General features: G+C 43.3%; 1 protein-coding gene across 12 annotated transcripts in view; it reads left to right on the plus strand.

Moving 5' to 3' along the window:
* The window catches only part of LOC146808718 (uncharacterized), a 375662-nt gene that overhangs the window by 347935 nt on the left and 3650 nt on the right, over nt 1-24077 (plus strand). For 5 of the 12 annotated variants that reach the window (XM_085615528.1, XM_085615530.1, XM_085615533.1 and 2 more), the window contains one exon: nt 6620-6663. The exons of the other annotated variants lie outside the window; for them this stretch is intronic. In XM_085615528.1, the coding sequence (XP_085471654.1) occupies nt 6620-6655 (36 nt within the window). In that variant the 3' untranslated portion in view covers nt 6656-6663. The remainder of the gene's footprint in view (nt 1-6619; nt 6664-24077) is intronic. 12 annotated transcript variants of the gene reach the window in all.

Raw genomic sequence — 24077 nt, forward strand, 5'->3', positions numbered from 1 at the left:
TTTCATCATCCCATTCTATGGGATCTTTTGCTCGATTCTTTGTCATCTGTATCAGGGGTTTGGCTAGCAAGGAAAACCCTACAATCCACTGCCTACAGTATCCCACAACTCCAAGTAACATTCTTATTTCTCTCTGGGTTTCAGGCAATTTGATCTGTTTTATTATTTCTATTCTCTCGGGATTCACTCTCCTCACTCCGCGTTCTATTTGGTGTCCAAGATATTTGACTCCGGATCTGCAAAACTGCAATTTTTCAGGGGAAACTTTAGGTCCACCATCAGCCAAATGATTTAACAAGGCAATTGAATCAGTACCAGAGTCCTCTCTTGTTTTTGACGAGACCAATAGGTCATCGATATACTGCACCAGGACTGACTTCCTAGGCAGAACTAAAGTTTCAAGACACTTTTTCAAAATTTGGTTAAAAATTGAAGGACTTTCAGTATACCCTTGAGGAACACGATTCCAAACGAAAATACGATCCTCAAATTTAAAAGAAAACAAATATTGGCTACCAGGATGCAATGGAATGGAAAAGAAAGCGTGACATAAATCAATTACAGTAAACCATCCTTTCTTCCATGGTATTTGGTACAAAATTACTGCTGGGTTAGGCACTACAGGGCAACATGGTACAACAATCTTGTTAATTGTTCGTAAATCTTGAACCGCCCTATATTTCCCATTGGGTTTCTTAATGCCAATAATAGGTGAATTGCATGGACTGCTCATTATTTCTTTTAAAATGCCTTGTTCAACCATTCGATCAATTTCTGCTGCTACACCAGCTTTAACTTCAGGACTCATTTTATATTGTCACGTGTTTGGATAGACTGCACCTTCCTTCAAGGTTACTTTTACTGGATCTACATTTACCATTAGCCAAACGTCATTTCCTGTAAAATCCCACACATCTGGATTCCCTGTCAATTTGACCTAAGCTGGTAAATCGTCTTTTGTCATTAAGGAATACATCTCGTCTACCTTTGTGCCTTGTTTAGCTAGCATAATTTCATAGACTCCGTCTCCATTCGAGGTTTGAATTACAACACCGTCTGGTGTGCAAAATATTGTGCAGTTCATTTTGCACAGTAAATCTCTGCCTAATAAATTTACGGGACTGGAGTCACACACCACGAATTTGTGCATTTCTCTGAAATTGCCAATGCATACCTCCATTGGTTCTGTAATAGGAGTTCTAATCTGTTTGTTTGAGACGTTCACTTCTTGGATTAAATCTCCTGAGAGGGGTAGGTTTGGAATGTCTGCTGTTCTCACAGTAGAACGGGTAGCACCAGTGTCCAACAAAAAAGTAATATATTTTCCTTCTACTTTACCATCAATATAGGGACCTGACTGATCTACCGGTAAGGATGCGCCACGTACGCACTCCTCTTCCTCCCCCCTCAGGCACCGTCATTGGTCACTATCACTGAAATAATTATCCTGCAAAAGAAATTGTGAGGTTACAGTACTTTTCTTACCACTTCCTCCTTGAAGTCGGGTGTCCGCACTGTACTTGGCTTGGTTCACAAAATTTGGCATAGTGGCAGGTGGCAACTGACTGTAGATTAACAACCTGCTGCGGTTGGCTCATTATCACCTCATTCTGCGTCTGTGGATTTAAATTTTGATTTGGCCCATTATTATTCTGAATATTTTTACACTCGTTTTTCCAATGCCCCAATTTTCCGCACCCATGACAGGGAAACTTTTCTTTGCCTCCTCTCCACTCATTATTGCCTTTAGTTTTCCCCCACTATTTTCACCATGCCCTTTTCCTTGATTTCCTGTCTGACTATTTAATTGGATTTCCTGCTGTTACTTGGCCCCCCTTCACTTTCTCTTCTAACTTTTTCCGGTTCTTGTCAATTTCATCTCGTATTTGAGTATATCATCTTTTGGCCTTGCCTGCCAACACATCATGTGTTGGCGAATCATGTCTCCAATTTCTGGGTTTAATCCTGTCACAAATCAATATACAAAATGTCCCATAACTTTATCTCTGATATTCTCAAATCCGCTATATCAGTGTTTCCGAAACTGGGGTCCGTGGATCCCCAGGGGTCCGTGACACATTCCCAGGGGGTCCGCAGGCAGCAGTTTTAAAAGCACTGCAAAGTTGCTTGTAGAATTAGAAGTTTTCGAGAAACAATAAAAGTGTCAAGATAACACCAGTGATTAATGTACCTGCTGGAGAGAGATGAGAGTTTTGTCCAGTGGCAGGTTTGACTAATCCAATGTAGCACAGAGGGTTAATATGCCTGCTGCAAAGAATGCGTACCATGCATTTTAAAAAACAGTATTTAAAGTGCATTGGTCAGCGGGTTACTTCTTTTGTCACAAAGATTCTTTTGTTACTCTGCAGCTCATAAGAGACAATCATAATCAAGCACAGTGACCTATAAACTGTCATCAAAGAGCTGCTTACACACTGCATGGTACAAGTTAGTGAGTTCTGTTTTTCCCCAGACTTTCCTTATCCTGATGCTGCTAAAGGGGTTTATTTGTGTGGAAATACATTTTTATTGTTAAAGTCAATGCAAACCACTGTGTTATGTTCTGAATCCTGAGTTTGTGCTTTTCCAGACCAAGCACTCTTTAAAAATGCATACCAGTATGAATGACGTGAATCCTACACCTTGTGGTCCCCTTTGCCTTATGTAACATTTTCTCTACACTGAACAAGTATGATTCATTGTCTCCATATGTGTGTGATGTAAAGTGCTGTGACATCCTACAATGGTATGAGAGATGCTAGAAAACAAATGAAATACATGTAACAGATGTGCTATGGAGAAATGAGAGGCACTGTTGAAGGGTGATAATAAGGAAATCATCGAAGAACCCCAACAAAGATTGTTGGATCCTGGTGCAGAGTAAGGTCATCATTTATTATTCTTTAAAAGCTAATACAATTCAATATATAATGATAAATGTGTTGTAGAATGCACCATTGTATCCTAAATTTTCTTAGGGAGGGAGAGCCTCCCAAAGCCCCCTTTGTAGAGGTCAGGCTCACTCACTGCACTTGGTGTGCACTGTATGGGGACTGGTCTGAAAACATTTGCCATAGCTGCTTTGGGTTTCCACTCAGGCGCCAGCAGAACTCTTTCAATATAAAATACTAAAATCCTTAGTAATTCGACTATTTGGTTTGTGTGCAGATTTGGGTTTATTTTTTCAAATTACTCTTTTAATGTTTGAAATTTAAATCATACAGATTGCTGGGGGTCCCAGGACTCCAGTGGTGAGGCAATGGAGTCCTCAGGAGTCAAATGTTTGGGAACCACTGCGCTATATTGCTTAAACACTTGCAGCAGTCGTTCATAATAAGTATGTACCGACTCATTTCTATCCTGGGTAGTTCTGTCAATTTTTACCCAATCTGTTTCTTTTGGAGGAATTTTCCCTTTCAAGAAAGTGATCACCTGGTGATATTTCTTCATTACATCATCTGAAAGGACTCCTGTTTTCTCATCTCTCGGGTACTCATCATTAGGCCAATCAATAGTAATTTTACATTCTGTCCAAAAATCTTCAGGTACCACTATATCAAATAGACCATCCAAATCTTTTTGCAAAACCTTCGAAACCTTCACAAATCTCTCAATTTGCCTATATCATTCAATTGGCTTTGCTCTTAGCTTTGGGAAATCATTAGTAAAAGACAAAATATCCTGTCTAGTCCATGGAACATTTATTTATAATAATCTTTTGCATTAGCATTTTATTAAACTTGTATGGTTTAGTTTCCGCAAAGCATGCGCATTATCATTTGGGTTTCAAGCGGCCATTTGAAGAGCAACTGTACAGCTGCAAAGATTTCAAAGCGACAGCATGTCATACTACGTAGATGCAGTAGATGCATGTGCAATGCAGAGTCCCGCATTTAGCAGCCATCTTTAGTGATACACGGATTACTGGTTAGTAAAAACATGTAGGCAAGCTTCCCCTAGATTCAAATGTATGAATTTATAGTGCGAATTAGTATTTACAAACACAATTATTACCGAGTTATGAGTTATTTGAGGGAATCGCTTCCGAGCAAGTCTTCTTTTATACGAGTCCTTGCTCCATCAGCTTAACTTCACTCACCGCGATTCTTTGCACAGGACGTCTGCTGACAGGATCCACTGACAAACAGTCCCAAGTGTCTGTGGGCTGCTACAGGGAACTGGAAATGCGCTGTACCTGAGTTCCTCTGGTTCCATCCTAGCTCCTAGTCTCTGTCTTTGCCTGGTGGCTGGACGCTTGACGAGCCACCACCACAGCCTGGGATCTTGTTGCCTCCCGAGACCAGGTCCAGATCATTTCAGCTGTTACACATCTGGCTTCTTTTAGACCCTCTTCAGACCCCAGGTCCAGGCCAGCTCAACAAACCCAAAAGACACACAATTGATGGATAGAATGCAGAACAAATCAAAACATTCTCCCCAGTCAAGACATCTGGGTTAAATCCATCATTCTTTTGCTCACCATGCCACCCCAGTTTAGACCTGGCCATATGCAAATCAGTCTTGACCCTGTGCCTCATGGGAACAGTCCAGCCTGAACTGCCAAGCCAGGTCCTCCCAGGACCGGAAACAAGCATCCTAGGACCGGTTTCGGGGTTTCACCCCTCTTCAGCCAGGATAGCTCAATTCCAGTGGCACGGTGAGCCCGGGACCTACGTCTAGGCATACCCGGCGCACTTAGGGCAAGAAAGCAAAAGACACACAATTGATGGATAGAATGCAGAACAAATCAAAACATTCTCCCCCAGCCAAGAGATCTGGGTTAAATCCATCATTCTTTTGCTCACCATGCCACCCCAGTTTAGACCTGACCATATGCAAATCAGTCTTGACCCTGTGCCTCATGGGAACAGTCCAGCCCGAACTGCCAAGCCAGGTCCTCCCTGGACTGGAAACAAGCATCCTAGGACCGGTTTCGGGGTTTCACCCCTCTTCAGCCAGGATAGCTTGATTCCAGTGGCACGGTGAGCCCGGGACCTATGTCTAGGCATACCTGGCGCACTTAGGGCAAGAAAGCAAAAGACACACAATTGATGGATAGAATGCAGAACAAATCAAAACATTCTCCCCCAGTCAAGAGATCTGCGTTAAATCCATCATTCTTTTGCTCACCATGCCACCCCAGTTTAGACCTGGCCATATGCAAATCAGTCTTGACCCTGTACCTCATGGGAACAGTCCATCCCGAACTGCCAAGCCAGGTCCTCCCTGGACCAGAAACATGCATCCTAGGACCGGTTTCGGGGTTTCACCCCTCTTCAGCCAGGATAGCTTGATTCCAGTGGCACGGTGAGCCCGGAACCTACATCTAGGCATACCCGGAGCACTTAGAGCAAGAAAGCAAAAGACACACAATTGATGGATAGAATGCAGAACAAATCAAAACATTCTCCTCCAGTCAAGAGATCTGGGTTAAATCCATCATTCTTTTGCTCACCATGCCACCCTAGTTTAGACCTGGCCATATGCAAATCAGTCTTGACCCTGTGCCTCATGGGAACAGTCCAGCCCAACTGCAAAGCCAGGTCCTCCCTGGACCAGAAACAAGCATCCTAGGACCGGTTTCGGGGTTTTCTGGTGTCGGGGTCAACAAACCGAAACCGCTGGCACCGGAATCACTCGCAGCACCCCAACCACTCATGGCACCTTAGCGGCAGGTTAGTCCAGAGGCCCCTGTTGGGGATCCACAGTCACTGTCACCATAGAGACCATGACCAACCCCCCCCCCCCCTCCTCCTGTGCACAGAGCTCAGTGGCTATACGTTACTTCCTGTTTTGTCCATCACATCCTCCGTTCCTTGAAACTGTAAAGAACAAGTTCAAGAATATTGGGCAAACAAAGTGAGCACGTTCTGATTTATGGTGGGAATGGTTTCAAGAATCAATTTCTTTACTGCGTACCAGATTGACTTATGATACTTGACTGAGGAAAATTATTATTTCTATATCAGATCTGCCTACAGATCAATTTACTAGTCTTTAATCTCCTATAACTTCCAAATCACTTTCTTCTCAACAACCACTTCTAGCTCCCTTTTATTGAATGTAATGAGCTGGTGTCACCCTTAACTTTGTTCCGCAGAACACTGACCCTCATTCACATAATCCCAGAGTCATTCACTCTGCCAGCTTCAGCAGGGATGGTTTTTATTACGATAAGGTTCATGAAAGGTTTAGGTGTAGACAAGGACGGGTTTTCTTCAGTTATGTCCGTAGAACCCCTGACTCTGGAACATATGGAACACGGTGTGCTCTAGAGGGAGGGAAAATCTTTCAATTCATGGAAAACACAAATCATGATTTTCAAGGGACGTTAAGAACATCACAATGATTAACCAATGGGAATTGAGGACCTTAGGAGCTGCTGATTTCTGATTTCAATCATTACACTAAAGAAGATCTCCCAGAAATATTTATATTGAAAGTTTGTACTTGAAATAGATTTTAATTTAATTAAGAGAAAATGTGAACAATTCTCATTTAATGAGTTAGTAACACACTTCCAGCTTGATCCAAAACACTAGGGTGAACATTCAATAAGAGGATGTCAAAGCAGTGTGATGTGTTGTGAATTTCTAATGTTCTATTCTTTAATTTCCAGGAGTTAAAACATGGGGATCAGGCAACTTATGAATAGATTAGAAGGTAAAATGAAAATGTTTCATGTATATTCTTATTGATTTTGTAGTAATATAAAAAGATACTTAGCACAGAGGCAAGGCTGGTTAAGAACAGTTTCCATTTACTCTATACTTGGATATCTAGAGAAAAACATATTAAATCAATGTAAGCCCTGCCATTTCCGTGGTATATGTTAGTGTGTGTATCCTGCATGTTTCCTCCTGAAAGTATTCTTTCTGACTCATTTTATTTTCTAAAACAGATTTATTTCCATTTTCTTTTCCCAGTTATTATCTTTACAAATAACGTAATTATCTGGGCAACTCAAATCAAAGCTGCTTTCAAATTCACCAATAGTAGTACATCCAAAGTAGCAGTCTTAGTTCAATATTATAATATTTAAAAAAGTGATTTCTCTAGGGAAATTAGGTAAAAAAACGATTCTTATGTTTTAACACAGCTTAAAAACACTTTAAACAACTACATCTGGTTTAATTCCTAACAAACCAATGGCCATGTCTACGAGGCCACACAAAGCCACTTTGCGTAACTTTTCGTAGATATGGTTTGAGGCAACACAGATCAAGTCGATGAGTTGCCTTACACTGTGTCACAGAGGCTTTCCATGGGTGTTGCGACACCTATGGGTTTTGATGCTGCCCCAGATTTACAATATCACGTAAACCTGGGGCAGAGCCAAAACCTTACACCTCGCCAGAGCAGGCATAGCGAGAAGAAATATTTTAATTTCTCCTTGTTCCTTCTCATTTCATGTGTGCTGCATTCTGCAGCACACAAAGAACAAGGAAACTGTCTCGCTTGATTGTTTCTGTGAAGGAATAGATTGTTTTTGTGCAGGAATGTGAAGACACCCTTCCGCCACGGTGCAAGGGTGCCTGCGTTGACGCTAGACAACACATTGTGCACTGGCACAAAAGAAAGGACAGAAGTGCACTGTATCATGTAAATATGGTGCATTTCTGCCCTTTTGAATTGGCATAGTGTAGCACAGCAAAAAGGCTTGCTGCGCTGCTTTGCGCCAAATCATTGTAAATGAGGCCCCAAGCAAATGTGCAGATCATATGGTTATAAAAATAAAGTAAAAAATAGTCCAACAGAACTTGTTGAATGAGTTATAAATGTAGGCAAAAAGAATAGGCACATTGAATTTACGCAATAATTGAAAGCACAAATTACATGCACGATTTGATGGTTTCAGGATGTTTGCTCTCTGATGAAGTGTGGTTTTTCTTGATCCCTGAGATACTTTCTTTGCTGTTTGAACGTGAGCATCACAGCTGTCTTACTGAAGTGACTGTTCATTCTGCTATTAACTCAATTCAGGAGTAAGCAGATAAACTTGGTGGCCATTATGATGATTCACAGCTTTATTTACAGTGGAACCAACATCTCAATGATTGACATTGGAATTATGTTATGTGATAGAAGCTGTCAGTTCATGCTAACATGAAGCTACACATGGAACAATAGTTGTACTTGATAAACTTGCCAAGTAGATTTGGCCAACCAACAGATGGGCACAATTTAAAGACATTATCAGTCTGTCTTTGAGGTGTCTGAGAAAAGCCATATTAAGACATTAATACCAATGACTTAATATTTACTGCAACATTGATGTTCCCTAACTGTAATGTTTCTCACCATTGCCTAATGTGGTACCATCATACAAAAACCATTAACCAATTGATGTTTTGTTAAGCAGTGCCTTAGGTAACTCTGTATGAGGATACAAATTAATCGGTAAGAGGGAAAAAAGGCAATTTGCTTTATTATCAGAAATCTAAGCACTCTAAACGAACTATTTCCATGGCAGTAGTGACCATGTTATCTCACATTTCCATACAGTACTTATCCTAAAAATGCCTGCATTTCAATATTAACATTGTGGGAGTGATGCCTCGTGGCCAGGTGGCTGTTAAGAATGTTCGGAGAGTCTAATATATTGCCCTAGCATAGTGCAAGTCTGCCCTGAAGGAGGAGGCCTGGTCACAACTAGTAGAGGTCACTACCCTGAGCAACAGCTCAAAGTTTTCATTAATAGCCCATTTTTAGCAGGAGACACTGGCAACCTAATGGATGCCGTACAAAAGGGTTGGTGATGGACGGAGCATCAGAACCAATCAAACACTCACACCCAGTCAATAGATCTGGGTTTGTTCCATCACCGTTCTTTAGCCCACTCTGCCACCCCAGTTCAGACATGGCCATATGCAAATCTGTCTGACCCTGTGCCTCATGGGAACAGTCCAGCCCGAACTGCCAAGCCATGCCTTCCCTGAAACAAGCTTCCTAGGACCGGTTTCTGGCATTTCAGCCATCTTCAGCCAGGCTTGCTTGAATCCTGTGGCAAAGTGAGCAAGGGACTCAGGTCTGAGCATACCCTGCCAACGTATGGCGAACAAAGCGGTACAAAAGAGTTGGTGATGGACGGAGCATCAGAACCAATCAAACACTCACACCCAGTCAACAGGACCTGGCTTGGCAGTTCGGGCTGGATTGTTCCCATGAGGCAGAGGGTCAAGACTGATTTGCATATGGCTGGGTTCAAACTGGAACGGCATGGTGAGGAAAAACGATGGATTAGGCCCAGATCTATACTGGGGTGAATGTATGACATTGTTCTGCATTCTTTCCATCAACTGTTTTTTTTGCATTTGTTACCCCAAGTGGGAAGGGTATGCCCAGACGTGGGTCCCTTGCTCTCCATGCCACTGGAATCAAGCTATCCTGGCTGAAGTGGGGTGAAACCCTGAAACCGGTCCTAGGATGCTTGTTTCCTGTCCAGGGAGGACCTGGCTTGGCAGTTCGGGCTTGACTGTCCCATGAGGCACAGGGTCAAGACTGATTTGCATATGGCTGGGTTCAAACTGGAACGGCATTGTGAGCAAAAAAATGATGGATTTAGGCCCAGATATTTGTACTGGGGTGAATGTATGACATTGTTCTGCATTCTGTCCATCAACTGTTTTTTTGCATTTGTCACCCCGAGTGGGAAGGGTATGCCCAGACATGGGTCCCTTGCTCTCCATGCCACTGGAATCAAGCTATCCTGGCTGAAGAGGGGTGAAACCCTGAAACCGGTCCTAGGATGCTTGTTTCCTGTCCAGGGAGGACCTGGCTTGGCAGTTCGGGCTGGACTGTTCCCATGAGGCACAGGGTCAAGACTGATTTGCATATGGCTGGGTTCAAACTGGAACGGCATGGTGAGCAAAAAAACCATGGATTTAGGCCCAGATCTCTGTACTGGGGTGAATGTATGACATTGTTCTGCATTCTGTCCATCAACTGTTTTTTTGCATTTGAACCTAATGGATGCCTACATCCTAGAAGAAGACTGGGTAAGCCACTTCAATTTCATTTTCCAGACCGATTCAGTGCCGATAGAAGGGCAGGAATGGGAGGAAGGCAAGTCTGAGGTTGTTTTTTCAGCTCAAGAGGTAAGAGCTGGTATTATAGGACTGTCCAAAAACAAGGCCCCGGCCCTTATGGGATTCCTCCAGACCTTTACATTGTGAAAGTGGAAAACTGGGTGCCTGTACTGACATCAGTCTTTAATGAATCGGTCCAGGCTGGTTACCCAGATTCTTGGGCCCTATCGACCATTGTCCCAGTTTTAAAAAAAGGAGATCGGGATAGTACTCTTTGCTATATAAATTCTACAAATTCAGCACTACTTTTCACTACGGAGACACTACATAGGTGTCTGGATGCTTGTCAGATGGCAGCACTGGTCTTGCTGGACCTCAGTGCTGCCTTTGACACAGTATCCCACAATTTGCTCCTGCAGCCACTATGATCAGGTGGGCTCTAAAGGGGATAACCCCCTTCCAACATAAATGTTGCTTTCAGGTTGCGCAGCACCCACATATGTCTAAAAACATGCCACTCCCACAAAGGGTCCCACTGGGCTCAATTCTAAGCCGAACCCTTTTTAATCTTCACATCTGACCCCTGGCGGAGATTGTGGAAAAACACAACGTCACCATTGTGTCATGAGCGGACGACATGCAGCTTCTTGTCACTCTATCCCATGACATAGATGATTCAGCTACCCAGTTTTCCTCTTGTTTAAAATACCTTGTCTCCTGGATGTCAAGCAATTGACTGAAAATGAACATCAGTAAAATTGAGGTTATGGTCATAGGGAAGTCCCCCTCTATCTGGTATTCAGCTTGGTGGCCCCAGAGGCTGGGGCCCATGTCTATTCCCAAAGAAGAAGTAAAAAAGCTTGGAGTCTGTCTCCACTCCAAACTATCCTTTGAGACCCACACCAGGAAGTTTACAGGGAAATGCTTTGGAACCCTCAAAATGTAAAAGAAAACTCTGGACATCCTCCCCATTGCAGCCAGAAAAACCCTAGTCTCCACTCTCGTTACAACGCTACTGGACTATGGAAATGTCCTTTATTTGGGAGCAACAAAAAAAGTCTCCAGGGGCTACAACACATTCAGAATACGACAGCACGCCTAGTTCTTAATCTACCAGAGAGGGCCTCCTAGGTGAAAGCCCTTGATAGCCTCCACTGGTTGCCCAATAACTACAGGGAAAGGGACCTAGCTTCCTGCATGATCTCCTGATCCCCTGCAATCCAACACGTCATCTGAGATCAACAGGAGCCCACCTCCTCAAAGTCCCAAAAATCCAAAGGGCGAGAATGGGTGCACGCTCATTTGGCTTTCTGGCAGCCAAAAATTGGAACACACTACCTCCTCCTCTCCGCCCCGAATCATCTGAAAATGTCTTCCAGAAAGAATTGAAAACCTGGCTCTACCAGTCTTGAGCTCCCCTTTGCCCATCCTAGCCTTGCATGTTGCTGTTTCAAGCGCGGGGACACACCAGTCGGTGTAACCAGGCACTTTATAAAGGATTTATTATTATTATTATTATCATCATAGGCCTATCTCTCTTTTGGATTCCCTGGTAAATGTGGTGGGTTGCATGGTTTTGGACAGACTTGAAATCTGGGCAAACAAAAATATCATCTTAAATAAGGTGCATACGGTTTCTGCCCAGAGTGTTCCACGGAGGAACAATGTTTAAACCTGTATATGTGGCTCTATCCATCTAGCCTTTATGGATCTGCCTTCAGCTTTCGATTGTGTTAATAGATCGAAGCTCTGGCAGAAAAAGTCGTCTATTGGCATTGACAGGGACAATGCTTTGTTTGTAAGGGACCTCCACAGAAACTCAAAAGCGGTTGTCTGCTACTAAAAAGATCTAAAGGTAACCCGCACCCGGAGAGGGGTCTGCCAGGGATGTTTCCTGGTCCCCTTCCTTTTTAATTTATATATTAATTCTTTGGAGAAGGCCCTCCTGGAGGCAAGAGCTGACTGCCCACAGGTGGGCAAGCGTAGCCTGGCGGTTCTCCTTTATACAGATCATGCTGTCATGAAAGGGGGCTACAACTTCTGTTGAACTCCTTCGTCCACTTCACAGAAGACCTGGATCTGCTGGTTATTCAAAGCAAATCATTTGTCATGCAGATGGGACCTCGTATAGCAAAGCAGTTAATTTAAGATAGGAACCTTGTCAATCCCGATGACAAATGTATTTTCTTACCTGAGAGTAGTGTTTGACAATGCTCTGAGTTGGTCCCCCCTGATTGCCTGAAAGAATGGGGATCTGGTCAGAGCGACGTAGCTGTTTTTAAATTTGCTTCTAGAGTGGGGGGGGGGGAGAAAGGGGCCCTCTTGAAGATATACTGACACAAATGTATCGCAAAGTCCAGTTATGGGAGCGAGATATAGGGCCACACTGGACTGGAGGCGCTGCAAGTTGCAGAATACACTTTCCTGAGTTGGGTACTCTCATTACCACAGAGTGTCCAGTCCTACGTCATGCACCAAGAGCTGGGGAGGGCTTTTCTCTCAGACAAACTGGCGTTTTGTCCTTTAGCACTGTGGTTAAAGATTTGGGCCAAGAAAGAAAACGCCCTTGGTAAGGATATTCTAAAGGATTGTCTTTCCCTTGACCATAATAATTGCATCCGTTGGCTGAAGTATGCAAGAGATGGCCTCCACAGCCTGGAAAGGGCGGATCTATTTGACAACCCAGATGGCGTATGTAAGAGGGATTGTACTTGCATAAAAGAGTGTTTTCTTACAAGGTGTTGTTGTGATAGAGAAGCAACAGAGCTGAGCAAGCCCAGTGTGCTCAGGGACATTGGATTGGAAACTGTGCCAACCACTGAACCATATCTTCCAGGGATCAAAAGCATCCATTATGTTTTTTAAACAAATTTTATTGCCTTTTACATATATCTCTCACAACACATTATCACGGTGGCAAGTAAACCATTTGCAATTCGGCTTATGTCGCATCTGGCAACTCTTGCACATACACTCGTCTACTACATTATGATTGTCTCCATTGCTGCAGTACAATTCCAAGGCTAACATGCCTTCGGGTCCCCCCCCCATCCCCTAGCTCCCCCTAACCCTTAAACTCTACCCCCTCCCCCTGGCACTGCTCTCTCCTCTAACTGCAGGATGTCTCCCTGGGATCACTTCTCTTCGTTATCACTGTGTGCATCTCTATCACTCAGCCGCCCTAATCCAGCTCAAAACCCCATCTGTGCATGGGCTCCTACGGGTCCTCAACTCCTGGTGCTTGCTCACCCCTCCCCTCCTGACTCTGTCTCTAGGAGCTTCCCTTCCATGGAGGTCTTCCAGGGGCGGTGGCTTCAGACCCAGAGTCCTTGTCCCTCAGCGTCTCCATCAGTACCTCCCATGCCTGTGCCCTTTCCAGTTATCCCAATCCCCTTCTCACATTTCTGAGCAAGAATCTGCCCTCACATCCTGCCCATTTCTCTAATTCTCTCTTCCATCTATGTATGCTGGGGCCCTCCAGAGCCTTCCATCTACTAGTGATCTCCCGTTTTGCCACTATAAAGGTGAGGTCCTTGAACTTATCAGTAACCTTAGTCTTAGCTGTATGGGGAAATAGGTTAAGTAGGATGTGTCCTGGTGTGCACGGGACTGTTCATTCTGTTACACTAGCCGTCTCCCTCGTTACTTCTTGCCAGTATTGTGTCGGTGCCTGGCATTGCCATACCATATGGATATAGGTCACCCCTCTCTCTCTCTACACCTCGGGCATTCTGCATCTTCTCTGTCTAAAAACTGGTTAACACGTTCCCGTGTTATGTACGCTCGGTGCAATATGTAAAAACGAATTAGGCTGAAGCGTGCATTTCTTGATACCTTAGTCATGTGTGATAGGATGTTCTCCCAATCTTTGTACTCCAGTAGTTTGTCGATATCCTCCACCCAGTGATTCTTCAACCTTTCCAGCAGTTGTACAGAGTCCCGCCCTATTGCCCTATAGAGGCATGTAACAGCTTCTATAGTCCCCCCCGCCAAACCAATATACACACAGGTGTCATGTCGTGGTGGTTCCGTTGTGCCTGTGCCCAGTGCCACCTCATTGCCCCCGTAACTGCTCCATAGAGTAGAAAGTGTCCCCGCGGATGTCCCAATCTGTACTGAACTCTGCAAAAGGGACTAGCTCCCCGTCCCGGTATAGGTCTCCCACCTTTCATGCTCCGGCCTGTTCCCAATCTTCTATCTTCCTCCAATGTCCCCCATGTGGGAGTGCACCCAGGAGGGAGAATGGTAATTCCAGTGAGTATGGACGGCGTGTCCTAGTCTTTTGTAGGCACCTGCCCCAGCATCGGCGTATCACTTTATGCTCATTGCTTTGAACCTGCCCGGCCTTCGCGGTCCCCAACAGGGTGCGGGGCACAATCATCTTCTCTAAGGTGAAGGGGGGCGTCCCTCTGTCCAGTGTTAAACTCCCCGCCACCCACTGTGTAGATCTTTGCACCTGTCTCGTCAAGTATTTTGCTTCCAATGTCTGCACAGCAAGTCCCCCCTCTGACTGTGTCCTCTTTAGCGTGGTTAGGACTACCCTCCTTCTGCCCATCCTCCATATAAATGCAGAGATGCAGGAGTCCAATTCCAAGAACCACGCTTCCAGTATCCATACCGGCAGCGTGGTAAGAAAGTATAGCAGTCTGGGGAGAGCCACCATTTTTAGTAGGGAAATCCAGCCCGCCACCAAAAGGGGGAGCCTCCCCCAGAATACCATGCTATCCTTGAGTGCCCGCAACGCCCCCCTTACATTTCCTTCTTGTACATCTGTCATGGGATGGAAAACCCTCACACACAGGTACCGGAAGCATCGAGGCTCCCATTGCAACCCTCCCAGGTCCTCCGGTGGTGGAGTGTCCGCCTCCATTGGGACGAGCCGAGACTTCTGCCAACTAACCCGTAGACCCAATAATACCCCAAACATCTCCATCAGGCTCTTCACCCTCGTATTCTTAAGGACGAGCAGGAGGTCGTCCACATACAGCGCTATGTGGTACCTTTGCCCTCCTAGTTGGAGGCTTCCTTACACTTCTCTGGAACGTGCCTTACATGCTAATGGCTCCACTGCCAGAGCAAACAGCAAAGGGATAAAAAGCATCCATGATCGCTTCCTAATGACCAGATTTAGGCTCGACCTCTTTCACTACCTCCTCTCCCAACCCAGTGGCACCCATAGAGGTTAGTACCTCATGCTCTGTGGCTGCGACTGTTGGTCTCCTCATGACATGATGCACTTTTTAATGTTTTGTAGTTTTTATGAGGTTCCTAGAAAGTCTTTTATCATTCCTATCCTTAAAAATGCTTGTTTTAGGGGGGCAAGACTAGCTTTTTAAGGGCCTCCATCTGACTGTGGTCAAGCTGTGATTAACTTTGATGGTGGGATTTAGTTTTAAACTGTAATTATATCACACTGGCCACATTATTTGGTTATTCTGTACATATGTGGAGTTTTATTGATGTATTGATGTTTGTATGACTTTTATGGTTTTATCTGAAAAAACGAATAAAGTCTGATATGGTTAGATGTTGTGACTAAATAATGAAATGCTGGTTTATATATTTCATGTCAATCCTAATGAAAAATATTTAGTTATATCACACTAAAAGCAGCAAATGTGCCACCTATCAATCACATTTTGAAGTCCCTCTTATTTAAGCTGAAGCCAAATTGTGAGTGTCTTGTCTTGTTTACTTCTAGGAACTATCAAATGAGAATTTGTTTGAGATTTGCTTCTTTGCTAAGGTCATTTTTAGTCTTTCTTTCTTGATACCTTTCTTGATACCTTTAAATCACAGTCCGGTTTAAATGTATGAATGTGTGTATTGTGTTGAAGATTATTTTACTAATGTAAGAATATAGGATTCCAAATATGAATTTGTGTACACTACCAGCAAATATTTGGCAAATATTCACACAGTATATTGTGTTTCTATGTCATTGTTAAGTCATGTAAAATCTATCTCCATTCAAATATGTTGTGAATGCGATCACATACCCTAGCAGTTACTTTTTGATCATCAAATCAAGCCACTCATGACATTAGAGATCTCTGGCTTAGAAAGCCATCATCAGAATTGGAAGCGTATTAAATGGACTACGGATACTGCCACAAAATAATCGATGTGGAAAAAAACGCTCAAAACGCAGATTTTGTTACGATGTCATACAACAGAATACTGGGAATCATTCATACACCAACTTCTTTTGCCCCTTATTCAGTTTTCTGCTAGGGATTTAGACAAGCAAGACCCACACTAACACAACCATACTTCACAAACGATCTCAAAAATGTCAAAAGGAATTTTAAATAAGAAGATTAGATTATTAAAAAGCAGAGCAAATATCGTCTCCCCAGAAAAAATAAAAAAATCTTCAAGGAATATACAAATGTTTCATTTGGCAAACAAAAAAGAAACAAGAGGAAGCATTAAAACTGGAGCTATTTCTGGCTTGTCAAATGAAATATTCTAAAGCCTTTTGGACTATGATAAATCGACTAAACAACGAAAGTACCATTCTTCAGCTGAAAGAAAATAGCATGACCATGGACAGATGGTCTCACCATATCAGCACTTTGTATCAAACTAATCCAAACTAGTCCTCCACTCAATCTCGCAATCTGATACAATTTAAAAAATCCTGTTGGAGGTTAAAGAGCAAATTTACCACTTGACACAAACTAAAGTAGCCAAAAGGATCGCCTTTTTAATGAAAAAAAGTTGAGCTGAAGGTGCACCGGGCCCAAATGGTATTCCCGCTTCAGTTTATGAATTGGATATTGAATTTTGGTCGCAATTGCTGGAAAGGCTGTTCAGAACCTGTCTTGTTAAAGACACTATCCACCCTCCCCCCTCCCCATGGCAAGGATCAATTATGTATCCAGTCTATAAAAAAGGCCCAGAAGGCGAATCCTTAGAGCTATCGTCTCATCTCCCTCCAAGACGTTGAAGCTAAATACTTTTCTTTCCTATTATTGGAAGACCTAGAGGCATGGGCAAGCTCAAAACATCTGATTCAATTTAATCAAACTGGTTTTAGACCCATGTTGGGAACCACTGATAATCTAGTAGCATTTAGGATGCTAGTATCAAAACAGATACAGAAGGAGGGCCTTATTTTTTATTTTGGAAAATTTTTGTTTTACGTTACAATTTGTACAAATGCTAAAAGAAATATATAGCCATGCAGAAGCTAAAATCATTATTAATGGTTTAGAAGCCAGTAAAATTAATATTAAACGCGGCACACGTCAGGGATGCCCATTATACCCTCTTCTGTTTTCATTGTTTATTGATCCTCTTGCTATCAGAGTTTGGGAAAGCCTATGATGATTTTGCCTCCAACTGAGGGGATGGCAAAAATTAAGCTTTATGCGGATGACATTATTTTATATCTAAAAGCAGGCGCAACCAATATACAGAATGCTCTAGATAAAATTCAGAGGTTCACACAGGTGGGTGGATATAAGGTTAATCAAGCGAAAACTGAAATTCTAACTTTTAATGTGATTCCCTCGGATATTCCATCATCCATTCAGTTAAAACCATCGCATCCAGTTCGATACTTGCGGATATACGTTACAAGCGACTTTGGGCAATTATTTTCCTTGAACTATATTAGTACATTCATGAAAGTTAAAAAATTATTAGACAAATGGTCCCTGCTGCAATTATCTTTAATAGGGAGGATATCGATGGTTAAAATGTCGGTGCTCCCATTGTTCTTGTTTTTTATTAATCTCCCTTTGAAAATTCCGAATTCTTATTTTAAGGAGCTAGATCAAATAATTGGGAAGTTTGTCTGGAATACTAAACATCCTCGGGTTAAAATGGTAATACTACAATTAGATGTTACATCAGGTGGATTGGCACTTCCACATTTTTCAACATAATATCAGGCTTCGTTAGCTAACTTACTTTCTCAAATGGGTCAGGAAAAGTGTGTGTATGACAATTTCCTGATAAATAAAATGTTGAAGGAGAGTGCAATAAGACTCCCTGTGTTTCTACGGCTGGCGAAACTCCCTAAGAAATCCAGATACAAGGTAATATTGATTCTAGCCGAAAGAACACAGTTATTTTTTAAATCACAAGATATTCCGGCATTCCATGCATAAACCTCTATACAGGATTCTGAAGTAGGTGGTCTGATATTCTCTAGAGGGCTCTATCGGGTCTGGTAAGAATCAGGTTTTAGACAGCTTGGGGATTTTTATAATTACGAAACATTAATTTCCTGGGAAATGGTTCAAATGCGAATCACTATAATGACTACTGCTCTCTCTTTCAGTTTTTTACAGCTGTTCAATTTTCTTAAAACTAACTATTCAATGCTGGGCGAAACTGCACGCCAAATTGCTAAACAAATGGCAAACAGAATGTTGGGGATCAGCTGTTGGTATCGCCTACTTCATCAAAAAGCCCACTCTGATGAGATTATTACGAAAGAGATTCAAAAAATGTATTTTGAGACAGGCTGCAGGTTTAATGTTAACGAATGGCAACAGCTCAGCGAGTTAGCAAACAAAGCACTCAGAGGTGCAAATTTCAAGAGATATGAATTTTTTGTCAAGATGGTTGTTGTACTATACACCCCAAAGATTATCCAACATGTTTCAAACATGCCCTAATCGATGTTTTAGATGTAGCAAACAGGGCGAGGGCGGATGGGTACATATTTTTAGGACTGTAATAACTTACCTCAGTATGTATTATTTGCAGTTTTTGGTTATGCATCACTTCTAAGAAAATCTTCCAAGCTGCTATATTTAGCAGGGGTTATAAATCATTGTATATTTAGTGATTGTTTTCAGGTGTACATGATACCGTTCAATTGATTTATGTTACTCACACTTTGTTTTGATTATGAATCTTTAGTATCATTTTATAAATTATACTTTTCAGGTCCTTTTAGTAGTAATAGAGAATGTACAGTAAGTGACAGGAGATCACCCATTTATATTGACCACAGTAAGTGTAATACAAAGATAACAATGCAATTTAAAGTACATGTACAAGACTGACCTTGACTGATTTAGCAGATAGGAATGAAGAAGCATCTGTGGAGACAAGTCATTCCTGATTTATTAGTTAGAGGGTTCTCTGTCTTTTCTTGGTTCACACCATCTGTAGACAAAGGGGCCGATTCTGATCCGGGTCGGAAGGGCACCGAACGTGATCCGGCTGGAAAAACTATGAGCCGTACGCTTGTTTTCTGCCTGTTAGAACCGGCGGTCTCTAGTTGGCAGAGGTATACACTTCTGACAAATAGGGACCCACCTCCTCTAGTCAGGGCAAGGGGATTACACACTCAGAAAACCCCTGCTCACCCCCTTGGTAGCTTGGCAGAGCAGACAGGCTTATCTCAGAGGCAGTGTGTTAAGCATTTATGACCATATACAGTAATAAAGTGAATACACTACAAACGGACACAACACAGGAGTTATTATAAAAAATAAGTATTTTTTATATAAGGCTTAGCACAAGACCAAGTAGCGATAAAAATATACCACAATATAAATAAATACTCTTTGGAAGGAAAAATAATAGTTCAGGTGAAGTTTCTCTTTAGGAAATAGTTATTTAACAACCAAAAGTAAGTATTCTTCGTAAAGCACAGTTCTTGGCAACAATGTGAACCCGCAGGAGTCACACGACGTCGAGTTTACGATATTCCCGAGGTTCGGCGTCGACCGCGAGGAGCGCTACGTCGAGCCTGGAGTTGCAACAGACCCCACAACACAGTACCTTGAGAATGGAGAAATACGATGTTCCACGGCGTTAAGAGGTCGGCGTCGATCGAGCCTCGGAGTCGGGGCGATCTGCAGCGGCGTCGAGAAGTGTCAGGCTGGAGCAGCGCTCACGGCGTTGAGAAGGGCGCAGCGTCGATGCGATCAGCAGCGGCGTCGAGACGGGGTCACTGGGAGCTGGAGCCGAACTCACTACTCCCTGGCGTCGCTACTGGCGTCGATCGGGCCCGGCGGCGAAGGCTCGGAACACTGGAGCCGTACTCACGATGTCGAGCTGGATTCGGCAGCGTCCGTCGACGTCGAGTTTGCAGATTCCTCCTGTGCACAAGCAATTCAGCAGAGGGTGAAGTCCTTTAGCCCTGTGACTTCAACAGGAGGCTGGCACTCTTCCAGCCCTTGGAGATTTTCTCACAAGCTTTAGAGTACACACTAAGTTCCTCTCTCCTGGTCCCTTGGCAAAAATAAAGAAGCAGCTTCAGGTTCCCCCCAGCAAACAGCACACTGGCAGAAGGGGGAGGCAAGTCCTTGGATCAGCAAGCTTCTTGTCCTTGGTAGAGGTTTCCTTGTCAGAAGTGATCTAAGTTCTTTGGTTCAGGGGTCCTTCTTTTATACCCCTTTTCTGCTTTGTTCCCTTTGTCCATGCAGGGAAATTCCCCCCATCCCAGGTTTGTTGTGGATGTTGCCAGGCCGAGGCACCTGGCCTATTCACTGAGCAGGGCAGGGTCATCAGCCGCCCAGCAGGAGGCAGAGCCAGTATTGTCACTGGCAGGGGCAGGGCCATCAGTCGCCCAGCAGGAGGTGGAGCCAGCATTGTGTCAGGCAGGGCAGGCTACCAGGGACCCCTCTTCCCCCACTCTAAAGGTAAATGCCTCATTTACCCCACACTGACTCATTCAGACCTCTGGAGCCACCCATCCCCTGACACACACACCAAACCAGCAGAGACCGGTGGATAGTTGGACAAGAAAATAGCCACTTTCTAAAAGGGCTATTTTCAAACACAGAATTTAAAAACCATCCATCCTAAAGGATGTGTTATTAAATTCTGAGTTCAGGGATACTAAACTCGAACCGCTACCATGCTCCCTGAGTCAGATAAGATTATAATGGAGTTAATAATCAGTCTGCCCATTCTGGCCTATGGAAGGCAGGTAGCCCTTCAATAGTGAAAACGAAAATGGCTGTAATTCACTATTAGGTCATGCCACACACATCAGGGCATGACCTACCTTTTACCAACAATGCACCCAGCCCTAGGGCCTACCATAGAGGTGTCTGAAATGTGGCAAAGGGAAGGTTTTAGAGACTGGCAAGTAGGTTTCCTTGCCAAGACGACATGGCAGTCAGGGACTGCACACAGGCTTTGCGATGGCAAGCCTGGGACACATTTTACAAGCTGCTTCTGTGGGTGGCACAACCGGTGCTGCAAGCCCACCAGCAGCAGTTAACTTACATGCCCTTGGCACACGCAGTGCACTAGACTAGGGTCTGAACAGCAAGTCAACCAAGCCAATCATGGTAACACCAATCAATGTATCAATTTAACATAGGGAGCACTTGCACTGTGGCACTGATCAGAAGCGGCACAGTGCCCAAAGCAATATTCCAGCAAAACATCGTAAACAGAGAAGGCCAACAGAAAAAAATGGAGGAGAGACTCATGCCAATGATGCCAGATCTAACACTGCCCGACTCATACAGTTGTACGAGCGAGCAAGTACAATGCGAGCTACATTAAATTCACCGACCGAGTCGTTTCCGGGTCCGAATTGCTCTGTACGTCTCGGTCGGAAGCTAACCGTGGTGTGCAATGGATGCGATTTACGACCGAACCAGTACGATGCACGGGTTGGACAGCCTGGGCGAGCCGGAATGTCCGGCTCGCAAAACGTCCGGGTGGTTGCCTCTGGGGGTCCGCGTCAGACCCCCTGACACCCACAGCCCTACGACTCGGACACAGGTGGAGACCCAAGGGTCCCCCAACACAGGCATGTACGGAGCGGATGGCACCGACGCGTACCCACTGTAGGGTGTGCCCTTGCGCGAGACGTACTCATTCAGTCAATGGGAGCCCATGTACGCGTTGTATGACCGGCTTCCATTGACTTCAATGGGAGTCCGACCGAACTGAGTCCTGCAGCATACGGCCGCATCGTACTCGCTCGGTCGGACTGCAGGACTCCGGCTCGGTCGGAAAACACTCCGGATCCGGCTCGGTCGGAGTGCTTTCCGACCCGGATCGGAATCGTCACCAAAGTGGAAGCTCTTGTTTAAGAGGCATTAGCGAAGCTAATAGGACTCAGTTCTAAAAGCAGGAGTAGCTCATTCATTTGGATGTTTGGTGTATAATTCCACTAAGAAGTGCTTCCACTTGAATTCACGAAGGACCAATTAACAACTTAAATGTACGCTCAATCATCACACTTTTTGCCTCATCAAATGTTCTTCTACATAAAAAAGCAATCCCGTTTTTTCTGATGTTCCCTAGCACTGGCGACACCGATATGTCTGGCTTTAACATGCCAAACAGCTTTAGTGCATGCAACAACATTTGTGAATCCATGTGTTTGTGTTAGCAAGTTAAAGACAGCCCAATTGACTTAGCCAGTGGGTGTATGAAGTGCATTCCACCCTATCAATATATTCCCATCCCTATCCAATCATAAAAGGGTGACCTGCCTACACTTTAAATACAACCATTTTTAAGTTGTAGTTACAGACAGTGCATTTTGAAAAGGTGCTCTATCTTGCAGTAAAGCAGAAATCTTGGTAAGTGACACCTCACCAATTTTGACCAGAGGTCATGGGTTTACGTCTAATTGACGCTAGATTTGGTGGGAGAAAAGACGTCTGGGGTAAGAAGGGTAGAGATACCTTTGTATCAGATAGTTCAATTGACAATCAATGTTTGTTGGATATCATATGGCTAGCCCAAATAAATGATAGGGCCAAGAAGTGGAAGGCAAAGCGTGGGAAGATAAGAATGGGACACTTTACTTTAAATAACATATGCTTAGTAGTCTGAATGGTTTGGAAATATCAGGCTTTGGATATATGCATGTAATTGCTAGTGAGATAACCAGTATCCACTTCTCAGCAGTAACCCATTAATACTGAAGGTAATAGTTTTTTTCAAAGGAGGTACTCTATGTGTACCTGCACTGTTAACTGTCCATTTCAAGCACTGCATGAGGACAGCATGGAGAGCAAAAAGGTCCTTCAGTAGCATTTTGGCCATCTCACTTCTCAACACCATGACCATTGTATCTCCAGTCCTGGGTGTTGTAATTTTGATTTGTTTTCACTGAAGTAATGTATCTAGGATAACAGATTAAACTTTCAATTGAGAAGCGTAGGACTTGAAAAAACTTCCAAGTGACAATGCCAGGGCATGAAACAACATTTCTGACGAGACATGGAGTGATTTGGCCAACCCTACCACTGTGAGGGTAAGACAATATTAAAGCCCTAATAAACACATTTGTAGATCTTTGCACGACATTCCATTGTAAAAATCAATATTGACAACTGGCTACAAAGATGGAAAAAATACTAAGGCTGATCCGGGTGATTTCTTGTCTGCTGTGACTGCCCTGCTTCCTGTCCCAAACAATGTGTGTGGCTGAAGGAGTTATAGATGACATTGCCTCAATTTATTTTCCTATTTTTTAAATTATTCTGTTTATTTCAATAGCAGGGATATCATTCCCAGGAATGTTAAAGTACATTACAAGCAATCTAAAAATAGATATATATCTTTTGATTCCACAGGATGCAGGAACAATCATAAGGAATTATAGCTAATATTTCTATTTGTGTATATATTTTTAGTAGGGGATGACCACCACTTTCATTTTTTTTTATAGTTTTAGGTGCGCAAACACTGAAGTATAATGCAATATTTCAAGAAAAATGATCATATATTTGGATTATGCTATCGAAATTTCCTTTTTGAAAATAATACTGTGACAGAAGTTTATTCTGACCATTAGAGTTAATGGGGTGAGCCTGTGTCCCTCAGAACCTGGGTATTTATAATATATAGACCAAGATGTTCTGGTGTGTATTGCAATTGCTATAATCTTTCTACTGAATACAAAAGCAATGGTATATTTCAATTTATCAACAAATGCAAAACAATTTTTTGAAAGAGGGAATGAAACCTTATAATTGGAACACACCAAGAGAGGAAAATCGTTTTGCCAAAAATAAAGTTGTTACTCTTTTGTTATTTACAATGTAATTGAATATGGCTGTCATAAAAACCATTTAATTGCGGCGATACAATAGTGACGTT

The sequence above is a fragment of the Triturus cristatus genome, chromosome 7 (genome assembly GCF_964204655.1).
Source record: "Triturus cristatus chromosome 7, aTriCri1.1, whole genome shotgun sequence".
In the NCBI taxonomy this organism is placed as follows: Eukaryota; Metazoa; Chordata; class Amphibia; order Caudata; family Salamandridae; genus Triturus; species Triturus cristatus.